Raw genomic sequence first — 18,980 nt, forward strand, 5'->3', positions numbered from 1 at the left:
GCTTGTTGTTGAGAGGGGTTCTCTCCCTGGATTCGAAGCTCATTCATTCCTCTAGGCTTGTTGTCCAGCAACCCCAGGGAGCCTCCTGTCTCCGCCTCATGCAGTGCTGAGTCTCAGGTGTTGGCTACTAAGCCTACTTTCCTGCATGGTTTGTAAGGAACACACTCACGTTCTTATGCCTACCCAGCAAGCACTTTGCTGACTGAGTCATCTCCACAGCCCCTTCACATGGTGCTTTAAAGGATGAATGGAGACTTACAAATAAAGGGCTCGGAGCGGCGCTTACACTGCCACATATAAGCACTCAGTAGGAAAGAACCCACCACTGACCAACGAGTCTCAGGATGGTTCATGTAACAAGTAGACTAGTCCCAAGCATCTGCAGGTCAGTACTCTCTGTCCATCTGTCCATATATTCATTCACCCATCCACCTAGCCTTCCATCTACCCAACCATCCAGGCACCCACCTGCCAGTCCATTCATCCATCCATCCATCCATCCATCCATCCATCCATCCATCCATCCATCCAATCAAACCATTCATCCACCCATCCATCCATCCATCCATCCATCCATCCATCCATCCATCCAAACCATTCATCCATAAACCTATGTATCCATCCATCTGCCTACCCATCATCCCTCCATCCGCCCACCCATTCGTTCAACATATATTTTCTGAGTTTGCTCTTCTGTATGTCAAGCAGAGTTCTAGGAAGCAGAGGAGACAGACTAAACGGCAGTCCACTGGCAATCTGAGATGACCTTCACATAAGGTCACATCTGGGGATAATTTTGGCCCAAAGAGACATGTGCCAACTTCTGGGGACATTTTTGGTTATCACAGCTGGAGTATGGAGAGGATAGAGCTAATCCTACAATGCACAGAAAGGGCCCAGTGACAAGGAGCTGTCATGACCAGATGACAGCTCTGTGGATGTGGACCCCGGGGCAATGCTATGTGAGAAGTTGATTGGTCCAGTGCTGAGCATGTTTGGGGGATGTGGGAAGTTCCCTAGGCCATAAATGGAGAAGCTGGGGGGAAAGGGAGTGCTGGTTGGAAGGAGAGTAAGAGTACCCCCCAATTCCAGTCTTGCTTAGAACATTCCTTCCCAAGATACAGAAAGCACACAATGTCTAAGGACTCAGAAGTCCCCAATCCAAGTTCCTAAGCTTTCCCATTCATTGTTGACCCTGGGGCCACTAAGCTCGCAAGCAGCCCCACCTCCTTCCCTGCTAGGAGCTGCCCTTCCTCAGAGAGAGGCCTCCCTTTGAAATGTCATCAATCTTAGGCACCACCAGCTGAGCTCCAGGGACTCTCAATGGAGCCAGCCTAAGAATGCTTCCAGCTGAGGTGGCATCTAGGGAGGACACAGAGGCCTGAGTAGCAAGAGGTCCTGTTGGCTTACTGTTGGCCTGGTATGTGGTAGCAGACTGACCCTAGGCACTCAAGTGTTGTCTGACTGAGGGCAGGGACACTGAAGCCAATCCTTGGCCCTGTAATAGCTGCACGGTCGTTGGCAAGTACTGTAGCGTCTCTGCCTCAGTTTTCCCGTATGTGAAATGGATACTAGCACGGCACCTGCTTGTTAAGTCATTACAAGGACCCAGGGTGGCCATAAGATTCATCAACACATGGTACCTGATACTGTCACCGTCTTGGTCATTATCATGCCACTACAGACAAGGAAGGGACTTAACCCCTTCGAGACATGGTCTCCTTTACTCAAAACTAGGCGTATGTGTTGCCCCCATGCTGGGCCTGGGATTCATACACGTTGTTCCTACTTACTGGAAACTTCGGCAAACGCATTGGGCTGAGTTCTCAGGCACAGCTACAGTAAGATATCCCAGAAGGAGAGAGGACGCGCTTCAAGGAGGTCCTGGAACACCAGGGGCTTTGTCACATGCCTCAGAGGGGTTCTCCGGAAACCACGATGACATGTCAGAAGGCAAATGGAAAATATTAGCCCTGGGCCGGCTTCCTTCCAAAGTCCACGCGGCTCATAACAATAATTCATGTACTTCAAAGACTCGGTACAGGTGAGGCACTGAGTGGGGACAGCCTTGCCCTCTCTACATGGGTCCCTAAGCATGTGCTTAAACAGAAGGGGACAGGGACTGGAGGGTGAGTGGGTCCTCCCCTTTATGACTTATCTCTGTCCTTTGGCCTGATGGTATAGTCTTGAAGGGGAACAGAAGCCTGTTATAAACTCCGGGGTGAGGGTCCCCATCAATCAGAGGGAAAGGAGGTCAAGGGGTTTTTCAGGAGCCCGACCTCGCGGTCTAGCACCACCTCAGCAAAGATACCAGAACGAATTTAGAACCAACGATTTCCTTTTCCACGGAAGCCACCTGCTTGAACAGTTGCTGTTGCCAAACTCCTCAACTCAGACTCCATCCAGCTTTGTTCATGTCTGCGGAGGCTGAGGATTCTGAGGGGGAAGCAGGAAGACCCACAGAGCGCAGCCTGCACACCGCCGCCGCTAGGTCTCGCGCAGCCTCACAGGGCAGAAGCTGCATCCTGAGCCTGGGTCTTCTGCCAGCTTCTACGTTACGGAGATGGTCCCTGCTAGGGAATACAGGGATGGTAGTTTGGCTCTGTGAGACTGTACTCTGCCACTGTGGGTGGCCACCCTTGTAGCTTCAGGGATGCTGACTCTTCTTAAGGGATTCTACCTGAACCTGCTTCCCTGCACCTTGGGGCATCAACATGCGGAGAGGTACTGGTGGCACCCGTGTCATACCCCAGATGTCAGTTACCCTGATATCCAACCCAAACAATATGGGCTGATTCGTATTTGAAAGTTCACTTCACGCCCTGGACCTACCACACACAACGAGTTCCCACCTTGTCTGACCTACGTGGCGCGTGCATGTACATGCAAACACGTGTGAGCATGTTTGGCCAAAGGCCAGAGTACAAGTAGACCTGTCCAGAATACGAAAGGCTCACCATGAGACTAGGCTCTTGCAACCTCAAGAGTGGAAAGACGTGATGGTTCTGGGCCCTTTGAACTCTGGCCATCGCCAATGCATGTGTCCTTCGGATCCACGCGGGTTGTTGGGACTTCCCGGCAAGTATAATCCAATGCTGAATCATACTTGGCACAGCTCAATTCTGAGCCTTTTATGATTAGAGATCTTTAAAGTTGAAGATACGGTGATACACACAAATGCACATGCACGCAAATCCGTATTCACAGGCACACATATGTACACAGAGTTTGGGGAGGATCTATTCCTAGGACCCTTTCAAAGCTTTGGTCTTAAAGATATGGAATTAAAGTAAATGCCCTCACTCCCTTCTCTGTTGCTCTGGTAAAACACTGACCAAAAACAACTCAGAGAGGAAAGGGTTTATTTGGCTTACAGATTACAGTTTATAGCGGAAGCCAGGGCAGGAGAGCAAGGCAGGAACCTAGAGGCAAGAACTGATCAGAGAGTAATGCTGCTGACTGGCTTGCTTCCGGGCTTATGCTCAACTCTCTTTATTACGCAGCCTAGGGTTGGTACCACCCATGGTAGGCTGGCCTCCCCTAGGTCGATTCTCAATCAAGCAAAGCCCCACCCTCCACATGCTCACGGACCAATTCCATGAAGGTTAATTCCCCAAATGAGGTTCCTTCTCCCCAGATGTGCCAAATTCACAATCAAAATTAGCCACACAGTAAGTAAGTCGCCTGACTTTGGCTGCTAACCAGACTTAGCATAAGAAGCCATCTTTTAAGGTCAGCTGTATGATGATGGGTGCCGAGGGATGAAAAGGCCAAAGGTCAGATGGGGACATCGCTATTGCCTCGTATTAGATGGGAGTCACTACAAGATGGATACACAAAACACCCAGTGAATGTGTCCAAGACCCCGACTTTGACCTTTTGTGCTCCACATGGCTGACAGGGTGGGCGGGCAGATTTCCGGTGAGCAATTTCCACCTGCCCAACCCACCTGCCACATGCTACCTGGCAACTAGGAAGTCACAAGTTAGGACCTATGGGATCCCTAAAAGGTGCCATTGGGGTTGAGGAGTTAGGGGGAGGGTGTGGAGACACAGGTCACCTCACACCAAGATGAAACGTAGCTTGTCCTCTTAGAGTGAAAATCGGGCCAACTAAGACATCAGACTGGTTTCGGAAAGCCACAAACAATCAGGAAACAAACACAGTAGTATGAAATGAACCAGAACCTCTACCTCAGGGACCCTCCCAAGGCATCTTTAAAGACAATGGAAAGATAGTAAATTATTAATAGCCAATCAATAACAAATGTCCACCATTTCCGTCCTTATGTGTAAGCAAGTTCTTGGTGACCCCGTGTGGGACTTTTTAGGAGAAGCAGTAAAGCCCCGCCTTCCGGGTTAGGCAAAGACATGGTCCTTCATCCCACTGTGGAGGCAAAGTGAGGGGCCTTGGAGATGTTGCCACAGGCCTAGGTTCCACCCCGTCTGCCATTTGGAAATCCCCTCTTTCGAAGCAGATAAAAAGTTCCCTTCGGAAAACAGTAGCAGAGGCAGAACGAATGGGAAAGCCGGTGCCAAAAGACTGACGTTACCGTGCAGAGCAACAAATGCCTAGCTTCTCTGCGGAGTCCCTTGCACGCGCCCACCGCTCCTAAGGGAATGCAAACCTTACCAGAGAGTTGTCAGTGTTTTGTAAAGAGGAAATGCCAGGACCCAGGCGGCTGTCTACTGCAGTGCCTGGAGAAGGCAGTGCGACCTGTGTGATTACGAAAACTTATAAACATGGAGGTTGATCCCTTCCCATCTCCCCCTTTAACAACTGAGGCAGACAGGGACCGCTTCCCTATCCTTGGCACCAAAGGAAGACACTTTCTGTGCATTGCCAGTGGGGGCAGGGGAGAGGGCTCAGTCAATTAAATGCTCTCCCCGCAGAAGCATGAGCACCAGAGTTCAGATCCCCAACATCCATGGGGAAAGAAAAGCTGAGCTCAGAAACTTGAACCCCATAATCCCAGCCCTGGGAGGGCAGAGCCTGGAAGGTAGGCAGGGAACACGTGAGGAAAACACCTCACATCCACTGCTGGGATCCACAGGCATGCAGGTACACACACCCCAGATAAACAACGAACTCAAGGCAGCGAGTGTCCATCCTACTGGGTGTAAGTATTTTATGTTCTGTGCAGTTAACACCTATTTAAATTGGGTGTAATGGCCTTAACTGTCTTACTCCATGCTCTGCAAAGCAGCCAATTGAATCTAACATTAGTCATTCATCAGATAAAACATTTTCAGAGACGCAAACTGCTCCATTTTGCCCTCAAAGAACAGCAAGCACTCTGAAAGACACTTTCCCAGAGCTGGGTACCGTGAGGAAAACAGCTTAGAAATGCCACTTCACACAACCCCCTTCCCACAGCGAGATGAACGGAAGCAATGCTTAGCTCTGTATTTTTTTATTTATTTTTTAAACCGAGCCTCCTTCTGTCCACCTGTCAAAACCAGTTATGACCCCGTCAACCCAAGAGGTAGCCTCTGGGGCTATGAAATGCACCACCACCAGGCACAGATGCCCTTGGCCAGGCTGGCCTACAGTCCTCCCTAGGATTATCCAACTCGCTTGGCTTGCAACAGGAGAGAGGCGATGGGCCCGCTGCCAAGAGCTCTTTCAACAGAAATTCCGAAAGAAGATCCCGAGAAGTGCCGAGAGCCCAGATTTCCAGCAGTTCACTTTCTAGATTCGGTTACATAGCAACCGTGCCCGCTCACACAGGGTACCCGGCGAGTTAATATTTTGTTTAAACGGCACTCTGCCTTAACCCTCTAGGAAAACCCAAGTTTGCCTTGTCACATGGCACCAACCCAGGGGTCTCGCCTGCGACAGAATACCCAGTGAGGAAGGGGTGCACTTCCTTTATTCATTCCCAAAAAAGAAATTTAAAAAATTGAAAATGGATCTAACGGTCTCTTGGGGTGGGGGGCAAGGTAACATTTTCCTGAAATCACTTGTGGTAATGTTATTAAAGGAATACTAGCTCTTAATGTGTCCACAATGCACTTTCGCTAAAAGTGACTTACACGGTTGAATTTTGAAAGATGGATGGATACTCGAGGTGCGTTCAAGACCCCACTTTGAAAAGTGACAACTGTACCAGGTGTTCTTAGAGTCTGGTCCCACTGAGTGGTACCAGTGCAGGCAGAATAAAATCACAGGAGCAACGCTAACCCGGAAGAACAGAAAGTCCCAAGAACCCCAACCCGGGGTTCCCTGCAACTCCCTGGTGCCCTGTCAGGAGGGACCCGAGGAAGGCAGCCAGCCATATCTGAAGACTCCAGAAACTGGGGGTGGGACCCAAATAAAAGCAAAACCTCACAAAGACTAAGTTGCCCGAGTGCGTGCGTGTGCGTGTACACACACACACACACACACACACACACACACACACACACACACACACACACCAGGATCGAGGTGTTATTATAGATAAGTAAATGCCCAGCGGGCTTATTAGGAATCTTATTTTTTTTTTTAACATCTGCCTCACGCACATAAAGTCAAACTAACTTAGATGGACACGTGACCCACAGATGAGCTCAGTTAGAAATCATTAACACGTTTTCTGATTACACAATCGCCAAGGGCCCATGGTAAGGGCTCTGAAAACCATTAGCAGTACTGACAGAAATGACCAAGACCCTTCTCCTCCGTCCTATTACCTACCCATTGTCAGCCATGGACATGGGGCACACGGCAGGTGCAAAGGTTCCTATGCGCACAGGGAGCTGCTGGTGTGGTGTGCTTTTAAGGATACTGGGTGACCCCGAAGCCACTTCCGTGTCTGTAGGCATGTGCCTCTTAGGAGGGAAAAGAAAAGAAACACCCCCTGTTGCACCCCTACAACCATTCAGTCATAAAGATGCCAGCCTTTCGAGTTTCAAGAGGAGTGCACCAGCATAGCATGCCCAGCCCACAGTGCAACCAGCACTCGATGAAAAGCCACTTAACTTTTCCCTGTCTGAGAACGGCTGGATGGTGGGACTAGCCATTCGATGTCCCTTTTTAGGGCTCCCACTTCTCAGCAGAATGCCAGCTCTTAGCTAGTTCTGGAACATCAGAACACTCTCTGCTTACAGAAATCAAAGCATCACCCTGCATCTAGCCTGCTTTCCCCTTCTCTCACCTACTGTTCTTTCTCACAGGATGACATAACCAGGGATGGGTGAGGAGAACAACCAGACGCCAACCTGGAAACCTTGTAGCAAACACCAGGGCCGCTCCACCATCTCACCATTACATCATGGCCAAATTACAACCTCGCTTCCTAAAGACTTCCAACAGGCTTGGGAAGGACCAAGTTAGGGTCTGACTTAGAAATCACAAAACTGCAGATCTTGAAGTTGCAAGTCTCACAGAGCAAAGGCATACCTTCCCAAGTAGGTAAGGCCAAAGCAGACTGATGCAGTGAGTGAAGGCATCTCGGTTGGAAAAAAAAAAAAAGACACTCTCCACACTCAGGAGGAGCTGTTGAGATAGCAGAACCAGAAAATCACTCCGAACCATTGAACAATGCTACCTTACACTCCAAGTGACATTTATACAAGTGATCCTCTTGGACTGGAGGTTTTTTTCCCCTCTCTCCATCTTTTGGATTTTAGCAGTTTAGTTTACAATTCAAATGGTTTGAATAAAGCAGCCGTACTGATTCTTAAAAGCGACGGGAGAGGGGGAGGGGGGCCCTGAAAAGCTTGCTTTTGCTTTCCAACTCTCAGAAAAAAAAAACCACCACGCGTGGCAAGGCCACCTTACTACACACCTTTAACCTTTGCTGGGGGTTCAGAAGTGTCATCTCTCAATGTCAGCACCGGCCAGCTGTCTTTTCTTCCCCCTTCGTCTAAACCGCAGAAGGGTCCTTCAAACAGGGGCTCCTAGCAACCTACCATTCGAGCCTTCACTTCTCCAGTCAGCCATCAATCAACCTCTGAGGTCTGTGATTTCCCCCTGGGAAGCGCTCTTGCCCGTAGAGCTGCTGGAAACGTAAAACTCTATGCAGACCCCAGCATCCACACCACTGCCTGCACCATCTCAAGGATGGAGAAAATAAACTCCAGATGCAACCCAGCCAAGGGGCTTGGCGTCCGCGGAGAAAAGTGCATGCAAGTCCACTTCCCTTGGGCAGCAGAGCCCAGAGACCCCCGCTGGGAAATCATTTCAGAGGCCTTTGGAACTGGAGGGTTGGGACGGGGAGGGGAGCAGATTATGGGGGAGAGGGCACAAAAAGTTTGCCGCGGCTCTGGGGCCTGTGTGCCATCCAAAGGACACTTTCCACTGCCTGAAAAGAACCGGCCCAAAGGCGCCTAGCTTTAGCGGGCGGGGGCCAGTGTGACCGTGTGACCCACTGTGCACACTGCACCCCGGTTGGCGTTAATGACAACCGCTATGGAACTCCCAAGCCGGGAAGCAGCGGGTTGACACTGCCAAGCGAAAAGGGTTACGAACCACAATGCAAAGCCATCTCGCGGCGAGCGTGAGGGACACCGCGGGCCCGGCCACCACCAGGACCGGTGAGCGCGCTCTGGGTCCCCGCCCCGGGCGCCGGGCTCTCCCTACCTTGAGCTCCGTGCTGATGGTTCTCCATGGTCGCCACCGCCGAGTCAGCCACCGTCACCGCTGCTGCCGAGGCGCTGGTCGCAGCTCCCGGGCCCGAGCCGGGGCCGCCGCCTCCGCCGCTCAATTCCGCCAGTCTCCGGTTGGTGGCCGTGAGTTCGGCTCGCAGGTTGGTCACCTCCTGGCTGGCCGACTGGACCGCCCCATCGATGCGGAGCGCGAGCTGCTTATTGTCTTCCATCATGCTCAGGATTTTGGCCTGGGGGCGAGAGAGGTGACAAAGAGCTGCATGATGCACGCGGGGGGCGCGTGGCCGGCCGTGGCCCCGGCTCTACCTGTTGGGTCACCCCAGCGGCCCGGGTTTCCCCGCGCCCCGACCCCCAGGCACCGGCAAGCGCCGGCTCCTCCGGCGCAGGAATGACAGCGGCGCCTCCAGCCCGAGCCGCGGCGTTGGTGAGGCGGCGCGGGGAGGAGGAGGAAAAAGAGGAGGAGAACGGGAGGAGGAGGAGCAGCCGAGATCGGCAAGACCCCGGCGGGCGGGCGAGCTGCGCGCAGAGGACACCGTGCGCCTCCCGAGCCAGGCACTCTCCGAGTGGAGCCTACCATTCGCGGCTCGCTCGGGAGGGGGCCCTGCAGGGGACCTCGGCGACCTCTCCCGCCTCGTGAGCCCCCCACCTCGGGGACACACCCCCAGGGAGTGGAGGAGGAGGGCGGCGCCCTCATGAGGCTGGAGGTGGCACCCCCAAGCGAAGGGTTAGGAGTGTATCTCGGACCCCGGCTGTCCCACTGTCCCCTCCCTGCGGCGGTGGGCAGCCCCGCCCCAGCCAACTACTGCCCTGCTCCGGGCTGGGGTCGCAGAGGAGGAGGTGGTGGATGCTTAGCGGAGAGGGGAGCTTGCAAAGGGGGCCCCTTGGAGGGGAGCGTGGGATGGAAGGCCGAGGGAGGGGGCTGCTGGAGTGAGCTCGGGAGTGGAGTTCTTGTTTTGCTAGTTGCAGGGATGAAATACCCAGCGGGGAGGAGAGATGGTGGACAGCGAGCCTGCCACCTTCCACCCCCACCTCAGAGCCTGACCTGCGCTCTTCTTCCCCAGCCTGGGCCAGTGGTGCCGAGGCCTGCCCGCAGCCCAGAGAGTGAGTGTGCACACTCAAGAATGAGGGATAGCTTCAACCTGGTCTTAAGCTCCTTGGCTGGTCTAAACCTTAGTGGGAGTAGAGAGCTGAGGCCAGAGGAGGGTTGGGAGGTGTGATTGACTTCTTTTTTCTTCTTCTGAGGTAGGAATGTTGACCCTGTTTTCTTTCGTGTACCTACTCTCCCTTCTAAGAAGAATCGAGGTAACCTTAACTTGGATACCCCCCCAACACACACACACACACACACCATCGCCTTTCTCTCCCAGAGCACACACGGGCTTTGCATTTTTCAGTGGGGCCCTGGATTCCAGCCACCAGACCTTGTTACCATAGCAAGCTTCATTCCATGCAAATAGGAGGCTTTCAAAGAGCCAAGTGTAACCCCTGCCAACAGTGTGCCGCCATTCCAGGCCAGGCAACCTGGGGACAAGGGCTCACTGCAAAAACTGAAGGGGTGCTCCGGATGAGATCCTCGAGCTCCAGGTTCAAGAGCATTTATTGGAAGTCCCCAAGAACTAAGCAGAGCATGCATGCTCGAGGCGTGTGTGTGTGTGTGTGTGTGTGTGTGTGTGTGTGTGTGTGTGTGTGTGAGACTCCATAGGGTAAAGGGTTTTAGGTGCAAACAGGTACTGGATAGGGTTTATCGATCCATCAAGGCCACAGAAGTCAGACGGAGCGGGGGTTGGGCATAAGTAATCCCTGAAACCAGTTAATCCCACGCGCTTTCAGTAAACTTGTTGTTGTCTTTGAGACAGGATGTCTTAGTCAGGTTTCTACTGCTGCACTGAAACACCATGACCAAGAAGCAAGTTGGGGAGGAAAGGGTTGATTCAGCTTCCACTTCCACATTGCTGTTCATCACCAAAGGAAACCAGGACTGGAACTCACACAGGCAGGAACCTGGAGGCAAGAGACGATGCAGAGGCCATGGAGGGGTGCTGCTTCCTGGCTTGCTCCCCATGGCGTGCTCAGCTTGCTCTCTTATAGAACTCAAGACTACAAGCCCAGGGACGGTACCACTCGCAATGGGCTGGACCCTTCCCCCTTGATCACTAATTGAGAAAATGCCTTACAGTTGGATCTCATGGAGGGATTTCCTCCTTTCTCTGTGATAACTCAAGCTTGTGTCAAGTTGACACACAGAACCAGCCAGTACACAGGGTCTCTCCAACTCCTGATATAGTGAAGAATGACCTTGAACTTGTGATTCTCCTGCCTTGCTGACTTTACAGGACAGTGCCAGGCTTAACAGGCATGCAACATCACGATGTCTGGTTTATTTGGTATTGGGATCAAACCATGGGCTTGGACTGTGCTAGACAAAAACTACCAACTGAGTTACAACCCCACTGACTTCTTTTATGCAGAACCATAAAAGTATACTGTTGCCCTGACCCTCTCCCCGTGGGCAAGCTTTTGCAAGAGGAGGGCACAGGGTGTAGTTTTTCTCTATCTAACTTGCTCGGTCATGGACTGCACCTTTGACCTTGGCCCTTTGTAGCTCAGCTTTGACCGAGCAGATGGACAGAGGCCTTCAGAGATGCCGGGTGTGTTTAATGCCCAGGTTCAGTTCAGACCTTTAGGAAGTAACTGGGAGGCATCTAAGAGCAAGGCTTTGTGAAGCTCCTAAAAGACTGATGTCACAGGGAAACCCAGTTTGGCAATCCTTTAAAAAGTTAAAGGTGGTGTGATGTCCTTTAATCTCAGTACTCATGACGTAGAGGCAGGAGGGTCGCTGCCAGTTCGAGGCCATTCTGGTCTACACAGGAAGTTCTAGGTCAGCCAGCCAGGGCTACATAGTAAGACACAGTCTCCAAAACAAAACAAAACAAAACAAATACATTAATTAAGTTTAAAGAAAGAGGAAGGTTAAATGAGGGATTATTACGTAGCCAGGCAAACCCATTGTCAACAGCCTGAAGCAAAACTTCAGAAGTGGTGGCAGTGTTGTCAAGTTCATAGTGTTAGCAGTTCATAGTGACACTGTCTGCCATAGTCAGCAGGTGGAGAGAACTCAGCTGCCCACCAACAGATGAAGAAACAAGGCTGGCTTTGAGTACGGTGTGATTATTCAGCCATGGTAAGGCTTCACGACAGACATTCGCCGTAGCCGTGAAACCGCCAAACACTGTCTCAGACACGGAAGGTCACACAATGTATGACTCTGTTTATATGAGAATCCAGGGGAGGTAAGCCTAGGGAGACAGAAGGCAGACAGGTGGCTAGGAGAGCAGAGCCTGAGGAGGGAGCTGCTTTCTGGGTTATTTTTGGAGTTTTCTAGGGTATGCGGGGTGATGAAGGTATCACAGGCAGTGGCTGTGTTTGCACAAAGTTACAGACAGGCTAAAGGTCATCAAGCTGTTTGATACTGGTATCGTGTTATATGAATTTTGAAGGCATAAAATAAAAGCATGTGTGGGTTGGTGGCAGGGGTGCTCTGGGAGTAAACTCAACCAGAAAAGAAGAACGACTGTACTCAAAAGATGGTGGTGGTGGTGGTGATGGTGGTGATGGTGGTGGTGGTGGTGATGGTGGTGATGGTGGTGGTGATGGTGGTGGTGGTGATGGTGGTGGTGGTGGTGATGGTGGTGATGGTGGTGGTGGTGGTGGTGGTGGTGATGGTGGTGATGGTGGTGATGGTGGTGGTGATGGTTGTGATGGTGATGGTGGTAGTGATGGTGATGGTGGTGGTGATGGTGGTGGTGGCAGTGATGGTGGTGGTGGCATGTGATCACACCCTCTATGACACTCACCAGAAGGGCAGTGATGTGTTTGCATGTTCCTCCAGCTTCACTGTGAACTTGTGGACAGGAGAGGAGGGTGGCTGGGGTTTCTATTGTTGCTCTTCCCATTTTCGACAGCGAGCCCATAGCAAGCGCTTCATCTTCCGTTGCGTGTGAGTGTGTTGTGCAGTAAACAAGCGGAGGGAGTGTTACTCATTCTCCGTCTGCGGAGAGACTGTCCCACGCACTGGCATCCCCGCATCAAATCAGAACAAAACAAACACATGGGGAGGGAGAGAAGCAAGGCACAGCTTTTGTTTTTCTCTCTTTTCCCTGGTGAGTGTGTGTGTGTGTGTGTGTGTGTGTGTGTGTGTGTGTGATGTGTGCATGGAAATATGCACATACCCATTTGTGTGCACATGTAGGTAGAGGTCAGAGGTCAATCTCTCTCTCTCTCTCTCTCTCTCTCTCTCTCTCATTTTCTGAGACAGGCTCTCTCACTGGGCCTGGAGCTCACGGGTCTGGTAAGAATGGGCTAGTGAACCCCAGAAACCTACCTGTCTCTGCTCCACAGTGCTGGGATTGATCATATCTCAATTTTTGTATGATCATTGGGGTTCAGAACCCAGGTCCTCTTCCCACCTTCAGGATAAGCACATCACTGTCAGAACCATCTTTCAGCCCTCTTGAGTCTCTCTGCATTGCTCTCTCTGAGGTTTCCTAGCCCTTGCTTTAGAAAGTTAAGGGATGCCTCCTGTGGTCTAAAAGAATTTCAGGGTTTGTTTACCTTATTTTTCTGGATGAGAAAGGGCGCCTTTGTCAGCTGGGCCGCCCTGCATTCACTTGCACACAAAGTACCAGATCTCAGGCAGACAGCTTAAGGATACACAAGATCTCAACCCCCAAGATCTGGTTTTACTTCCTGACTTCCAGCCCCGCACTCAGATCCTCCTAGGATGACCCTAAGGAACAAAATAGCAGCAGAACCCATGTCTTCTTATGAGCTCAGAGAGAAGAATCTCCTAGCATCAGTGCTCAGTGGGTCAGGGATGTGGCCAGGTTGTTAAAGAGCTTCTGGGCCAGCAAGAGGGCCAGAGTTCGAGTCACCATTGCGTGTGTCAGCCTCCCTGTAATCCCAGCCTCAGGAATCAGAAGATAGGGCAGACCCAGAGCATGCTGGGTAGAGTGAGACTAGCCTTATTAATGAGCTCTGAGTTTGATTGAGAAGCCTGTCTCAATGAATAACATGGAAGAGGGATGGATTCCTGATATCAACCTTGGGCCCCTATATGCGTGGACATGCACACTTGCACATGCACGTGCAAACCTGTATATACACAGGCATGCATATAAACATATAAAAATGAAGAAAGGAAAGAGAGGAGGAGGGAAGGAGGAAAGATGCGAGGGACACAGAGAGAGACAGAGAGAGAGAGAGAGAGAGAGAGAGAGAGAGAGAGAGAGAGAGAGAGAGAACACCAAGGCTCAGTGCACACCCATAGCAGACAAACCATGTGCATGTACTCTCTTCCCAGATCAGACCAGCCTTGCCGCTGGACTACAAACTGGACCCTCTAAAATGGAGGAAGTCGGGAATAACATCCTGGATCCCCCCCTCCTCCGTGGCTGTCCTCCTCCACAATCTCGTGATGCTGCTTGGTAGCCGAAGGCCACGGGTCTCACGTCCTCTAGCTTCCTCCTTGTCTGCAGACAAATGGAGGCTAGATGCAGAAACGAGGGCCTGCAGATGCTGAGGAAGGAGCCAGGAGCAATTAATGTCCCGTTCTAGAGAGTGACCCATCTTCCCCTGGTATCACGGCCCTGTTCTAAATTACAGCCTAGCACAGTCAGGCCACGGGCTCCGTGTGCTGCAGCTCTCAATTCTTCCTACCTCGGAGTCTTCTTCTCCTTTCACTTTTTCCTAGCCCAGAATCTTCTCCCTCGACTCTCTGCCCTTGATTCCTTGTCATCGCTCAGTTTTAACATTCCACTCTGACATCTCGTAGCACAGATCACCATAGATGGCTGCTCTGTCTCTTTACCTCGAGCTACTGTGGAGGACAGATTGAGAGGTCGGTCACCATCAGTGTAACTCACCTGAGTAGAGGTCCCCAGGCATTTTTCTATTTTGTGTTGGCATTCCCAGAAACGAATGTCTCTTTAGTGATCTACCTTGATTATTTACATAGCAATGGAAATCCTTGTTTAAGACTCTCCCCTCCCCAACCACATGTAGCTACCCAGCTTGAGCGTAGGCCTCGAATGGTGGAACAGGGGAAGGGGTCGGTTGTCTCCTCAGTTCTGAGTTTGTTGCCGGGATCGCCACGGACGCTTTTCCCGAGAGTGTGTGGAGAGCAAAGCAAATTCATGTCCTTTGTCCCCACACCTCCATATCCACAAATAGTTTCATTTCCCTAATTAAAACCCTCTGAAAATCCAGTTGTCCCTAGGAAACCTAGTTACGAGCTCTCTCCTTCTTACTGCAATCCTGCTGGGCGAGGAAGGGGCTGGATTGTGGATCTGATGCTTAACCCTCCTAGGGCTTCCTGGAAGGTTTCCCCAAGACTCTGACCCCGCCTGCATCCATCCACACATGCTTACTGAGTGGGTGAGCTGGGGTCCGGCATTGTGCTACTCCCACATGTGGCCCAGATTCCTCTCTGACTCAATCTGGGACTCATTTTCTGTCTGGCTGGGAAACTGGAGGTGGCATTCATGCACATTTCCTGCGAACTGAGAGACAGCCAAGGGTTTGTGGGGATCCCTGTGCAGGACAGGTGGGAGGGAGAGTCTGAGGGAGGAGCCAGCATATGGTAGACTACTGGGCTCTGGAGTCAGTGACCGTGGGACCTTGGTACTTGGTAGACTTGGCACAAGGCTGCTACAGGATGTGGGGAACATCTGAGGAGGTGGCACAGCCACCGTCCTAAGAAGTTAAGGGCCACTACTCCAAAGCGGCATCCCTTGCCAGGCACTGTGAGGCACTCCTCCAGACTTCAGGCTGCTCCTAGTCTTTCCCAATATGTGGGTGAAGTCCTCCGTAACACGGAATCTTCAGAAGATGCTTGCTAAAAACCAAGAAGCCTAGGGGCTTGGAGGTGGCTCGGTTGGTAAGGTGACTGCTTTGCAAGCACAAGGACCAGAGTTTGAATCCTCAGAAGAAACCACATTCAAAAAAAAGACCAACCAACCAACCAACCAACCAACCAGCCATGCATGGTGCTGTGTATCCAGAATCTGAGTGCTGAGCAGGCAAAGGCGGGCCCCATGGCTAGACATTCTAGTTTACTTGGCTAGTTTGAAGCCAGTAAAAAGCCCTGCCTCAAAAATCAAGCTGGAGTGTGCTTGAGGAATGATAATTAAGGTTGACCTCTGTCTTTCATATGTGTGTGCGCGCGCGCGCGCGCGCGCGCACACACACACACACACACACACAGACACACACACACACACACACACACACAGACACACACACACACACACACACACACACACACACACACACACACACACACAGAGTGAAATAAAAAGAGACTTAGATCATCCTCATGATCTATCAGAATCCCTGGGCAGAGCCCAGAATTCACATCTGCAGAATGTTGCACGGGAGAATCCAATGCATGATAAAGTCGGAGTCCACATCTTTGGATGCCCAGGTCAGGGACTCACAAGTTCCAGGCACAATGTGGACTGTGTGACTGCTGGAAGTATGTCAGCCTCAGGGATGGCTGTGAGGGTTCCCTGTCCATGCTCTCCCTGTCTGTCCAGTCTCCTCCACCTCCTCTGTCAGAGTCCTTGGAGAATTCCTTTCCCCTCTGCAGATGGATGCTGTATTTATTCAAATTGTCACATGTGAATCCCGGCCAATCTAGGAGATGTATCTCATGTGCGTTTACACGGTTTACTTTGGCTGAGTGGGGTTTTAACTTGCACTCTGGGGGAAAGCACAACACATTTTAAAGACAGGAACGGCCAGCGGATCAGCTATGGGTGAGAAGACTCTTGGGGACAAAGACTGAGGAGGGAGTTCAGACAACAGGACCCCATCCGTTGACTTCAGAGCCACTGTGCTGAGACAAGGAAGTTTGAGGGACAAATGGGGGAGAGTGTTGTCAGGCTTTAGGGCAGAGCCTGTGGCCATAAGAGGGCAAGGCCTGTGTATGAGGGTTGACCGTGTACATTGATGTACATATGGTTATATCTGTGTGGACACAATGCAGAAACGTTAGTGTGACATATGGTGTGGCCTCCCAAGCAATGACTCCTATGGAGCTCGGGAGGGTGACCAGGTGTGTCCCTTCTGTGTATGCGTGTAGTCAGGGCAGTCCCTTTTGCAGATTCACTGACCAACAGACCTTCAAAAATCATGCGATGCCAACTGGGCAAAGTGTGGAGAGTAAGTATCTGTACATTGCTAAGTCGCAAGTGTGACATCAACGTCACCTTTCCCCCATCACTCCCAAGGCTCAGGGACTATGTGAGGAGATAGGGGACAGAAAGACTGTGAGAGCCAGAAGGAAAGGAAGAGTGTGTCTCTGGACACAACACGAAGACTACACTCATAAACTCACAAATCCCTAGCAGCTATGGCTGCTGGTGCAAGATTTGCACAGGATCGTACCAGTCAACACTCCAGCACGAAACAGGGAGAGTCCTACAAGGCCTCCGCTCCTAGCAGGGAAATGCTCGACAGATGATGGCTCTGTCATAGCATCTGTGGGTGACCATGAACAAAACCAAGCACCAGTCTGAGATGAACATCTTTACCCACAGAGAAGCATCGAAGAACTGGCCCGATTCACAGGCATCTCTTGTCCTCCACCTGGGCTATTTCAATGTCACAGGCGCCATTTTGTTTTCCAGGGTCTCAGAACAATCTCCGTGAGCTCTCCTGACAAAGCCACAAAGGTCAGGGCCAAGTCTTCCACAGCTACTCTCACACTCTAATGTTTTGCCTTTTTGTTTTAAAATAGACAGCGCCTCTCGTATCCCGGGTTGGCCTTTAATTCCCCATGTAGCTGATGGTGACCTTGAACTTCTATCTCCCAACTGCTGGGATGACAGACTTCCAACATCATGTGAAGCTCGCAACGGAACCCAGGCTCCTGCACCTACTAGAGGAGCGCTCTGTAAACTGAGCTACACCCCCAACCCCTACTTTACTCTGCAGCAGCCCTAGTTCTCTGCTTAGTGAAGATCCTACTTGACGGACAGCTTCCAGGCAGGATGGTGCTTACTCATCAGTGTTCCCTCTCCTCCTCCAGGGAGAACATTGCTTCTGTTCCTAGGCTGTGCAGTTAGCTAGTCAGACCTGAGTCTCTGTGAGTTCGAGGCCAGCCTATTATTCTACATAGCAACCAGGTCAGTCAGGGCTACATTGTGAGACCCTGTCTCAAAATGGGGGCAGGAGGGGGAGGCACAGAAGGTGGAGATTGGATTTGGTAAGGGGTAGATTCCCACAAGCCCCAGCCTTGTGTTTTGTAGCTCTGTGGCACTCTGTGAATTATGTAATTCCTGAGAGTCTCAAGTTTCTCATTGGTAAAACAGGATGTGACTTCTTGACTGTTGTAGGGATGCTGAGGAATTCGCTAACCCAGATCACAAAAAGATCTGGGTATGCCTAGTTCTAGGGCCCCACCTCTTCTCTTTGCCTGCTTCCCTTGTAATGCATGGATACACTAAGACCATCTGTGTCCCTTCTAACCCAATGCCCTTCACCTCTGCCCAAGGTCTTGAGCCACTGCAGAGGCAAGGGATGGAGGGGGCCGTTCCGGGTGAGCAGGATATCAATTCTTCTAGCCCTGGGGACCCATTTGGTAAATTGGTTCTTTTAGCTTAAAAAAATGTACTTTAGGGGTCAGTGACACAGTGACACGGCTATGCATGCCCACGTTCAATACATACACACACACACACACACACACACACACTTAAAGATGAGACCTCACTAGCTTGCTAGCTTGGCAATCTTAACAGACCTACCCAAAATAGGTAAAAATTTCCTCTCACAGAGAGTGTCAGTGGTTTTGTGATTTCTTATGTAGGAAAAGTTGCTTTCTGTGCTGTAAAGGGGTTGCACACATTTAAAAAATGTAAGTGTTCGGTCTGGCTTTAGTAGCCATTTAATCCCAGCACCCAGGAGGCAAGGGTAAGCAGATCTCTGTGAGTTCAAGGCCAACCTGGTCTAGACAGCAAGTTCCAGGTCAGCCAGGGGTACATAGTGAGACCCTGCCTCAAAAAAGGAGGAAGGATTAGCCTCAAAAAAGGAGGAAGGATTAGATTTGGTAAGGGGCGTATTTGCACGAGGATGAGGCTTTTGTGTTTGTTGCTCTGTTTCGCTCTTTTCCTCTTGTCCTTTAGCGGGCAGCATGCGTATTAGGAAAAGCTCTCCACTTAGTTTTGCTGATGGCTTCCTCACTTGCACAGGCTTCTGTTAGCTTCCATTGTCCTCAGAGCCCATTGCTTTCTAAAGATGTTTTTAACATGTATTTATTTGTTTTGTAATGCATGTGCAAAGCAAATGATAATTTGTGTGCACGTCTGTGTTCATGCATGTGATGGACGG

The 18,980-nt window shown here is 51.1% G+C and overlaps 1 protein-coding gene across 4 annotated transcripts in view; it reads right to left on the reverse strand.

Moving 5' to 3' along the window:
• The window catches only part of Kazn (kazrin, periplakin interacting protein), a 990,282-nt gene that overhangs the window by 377,098 nt on the left and 594,204 nt on the right, over positions 1–18,980 (reverse strand). For 2 of the 4 annotated variants that reach the window (XM_017593423.3, XM_006239310.5), the window contains exon 3: positions 8,566–8,821. In XM_017593423.3, coding sequence (XP_017448912.1) covers positions 8,566–8,821 — 256 coding nt within the window. 4 annotated transcript variants of the gene reach the window in all.

Source organism: Rattus norvegicus, chromosome 5 (assembly GCF_036323735.1).
Source record: "Rattus norvegicus strain BN/NHsdMcwi chromosome 5, GRCr8, whole genome shotgun sequence".
Taxonomy (NCBI): domain Eukaryota; kingdom Metazoa; phylum Chordata; class Mammalia; order Rodentia; family Muridae; genus Rattus; species Rattus norvegicus.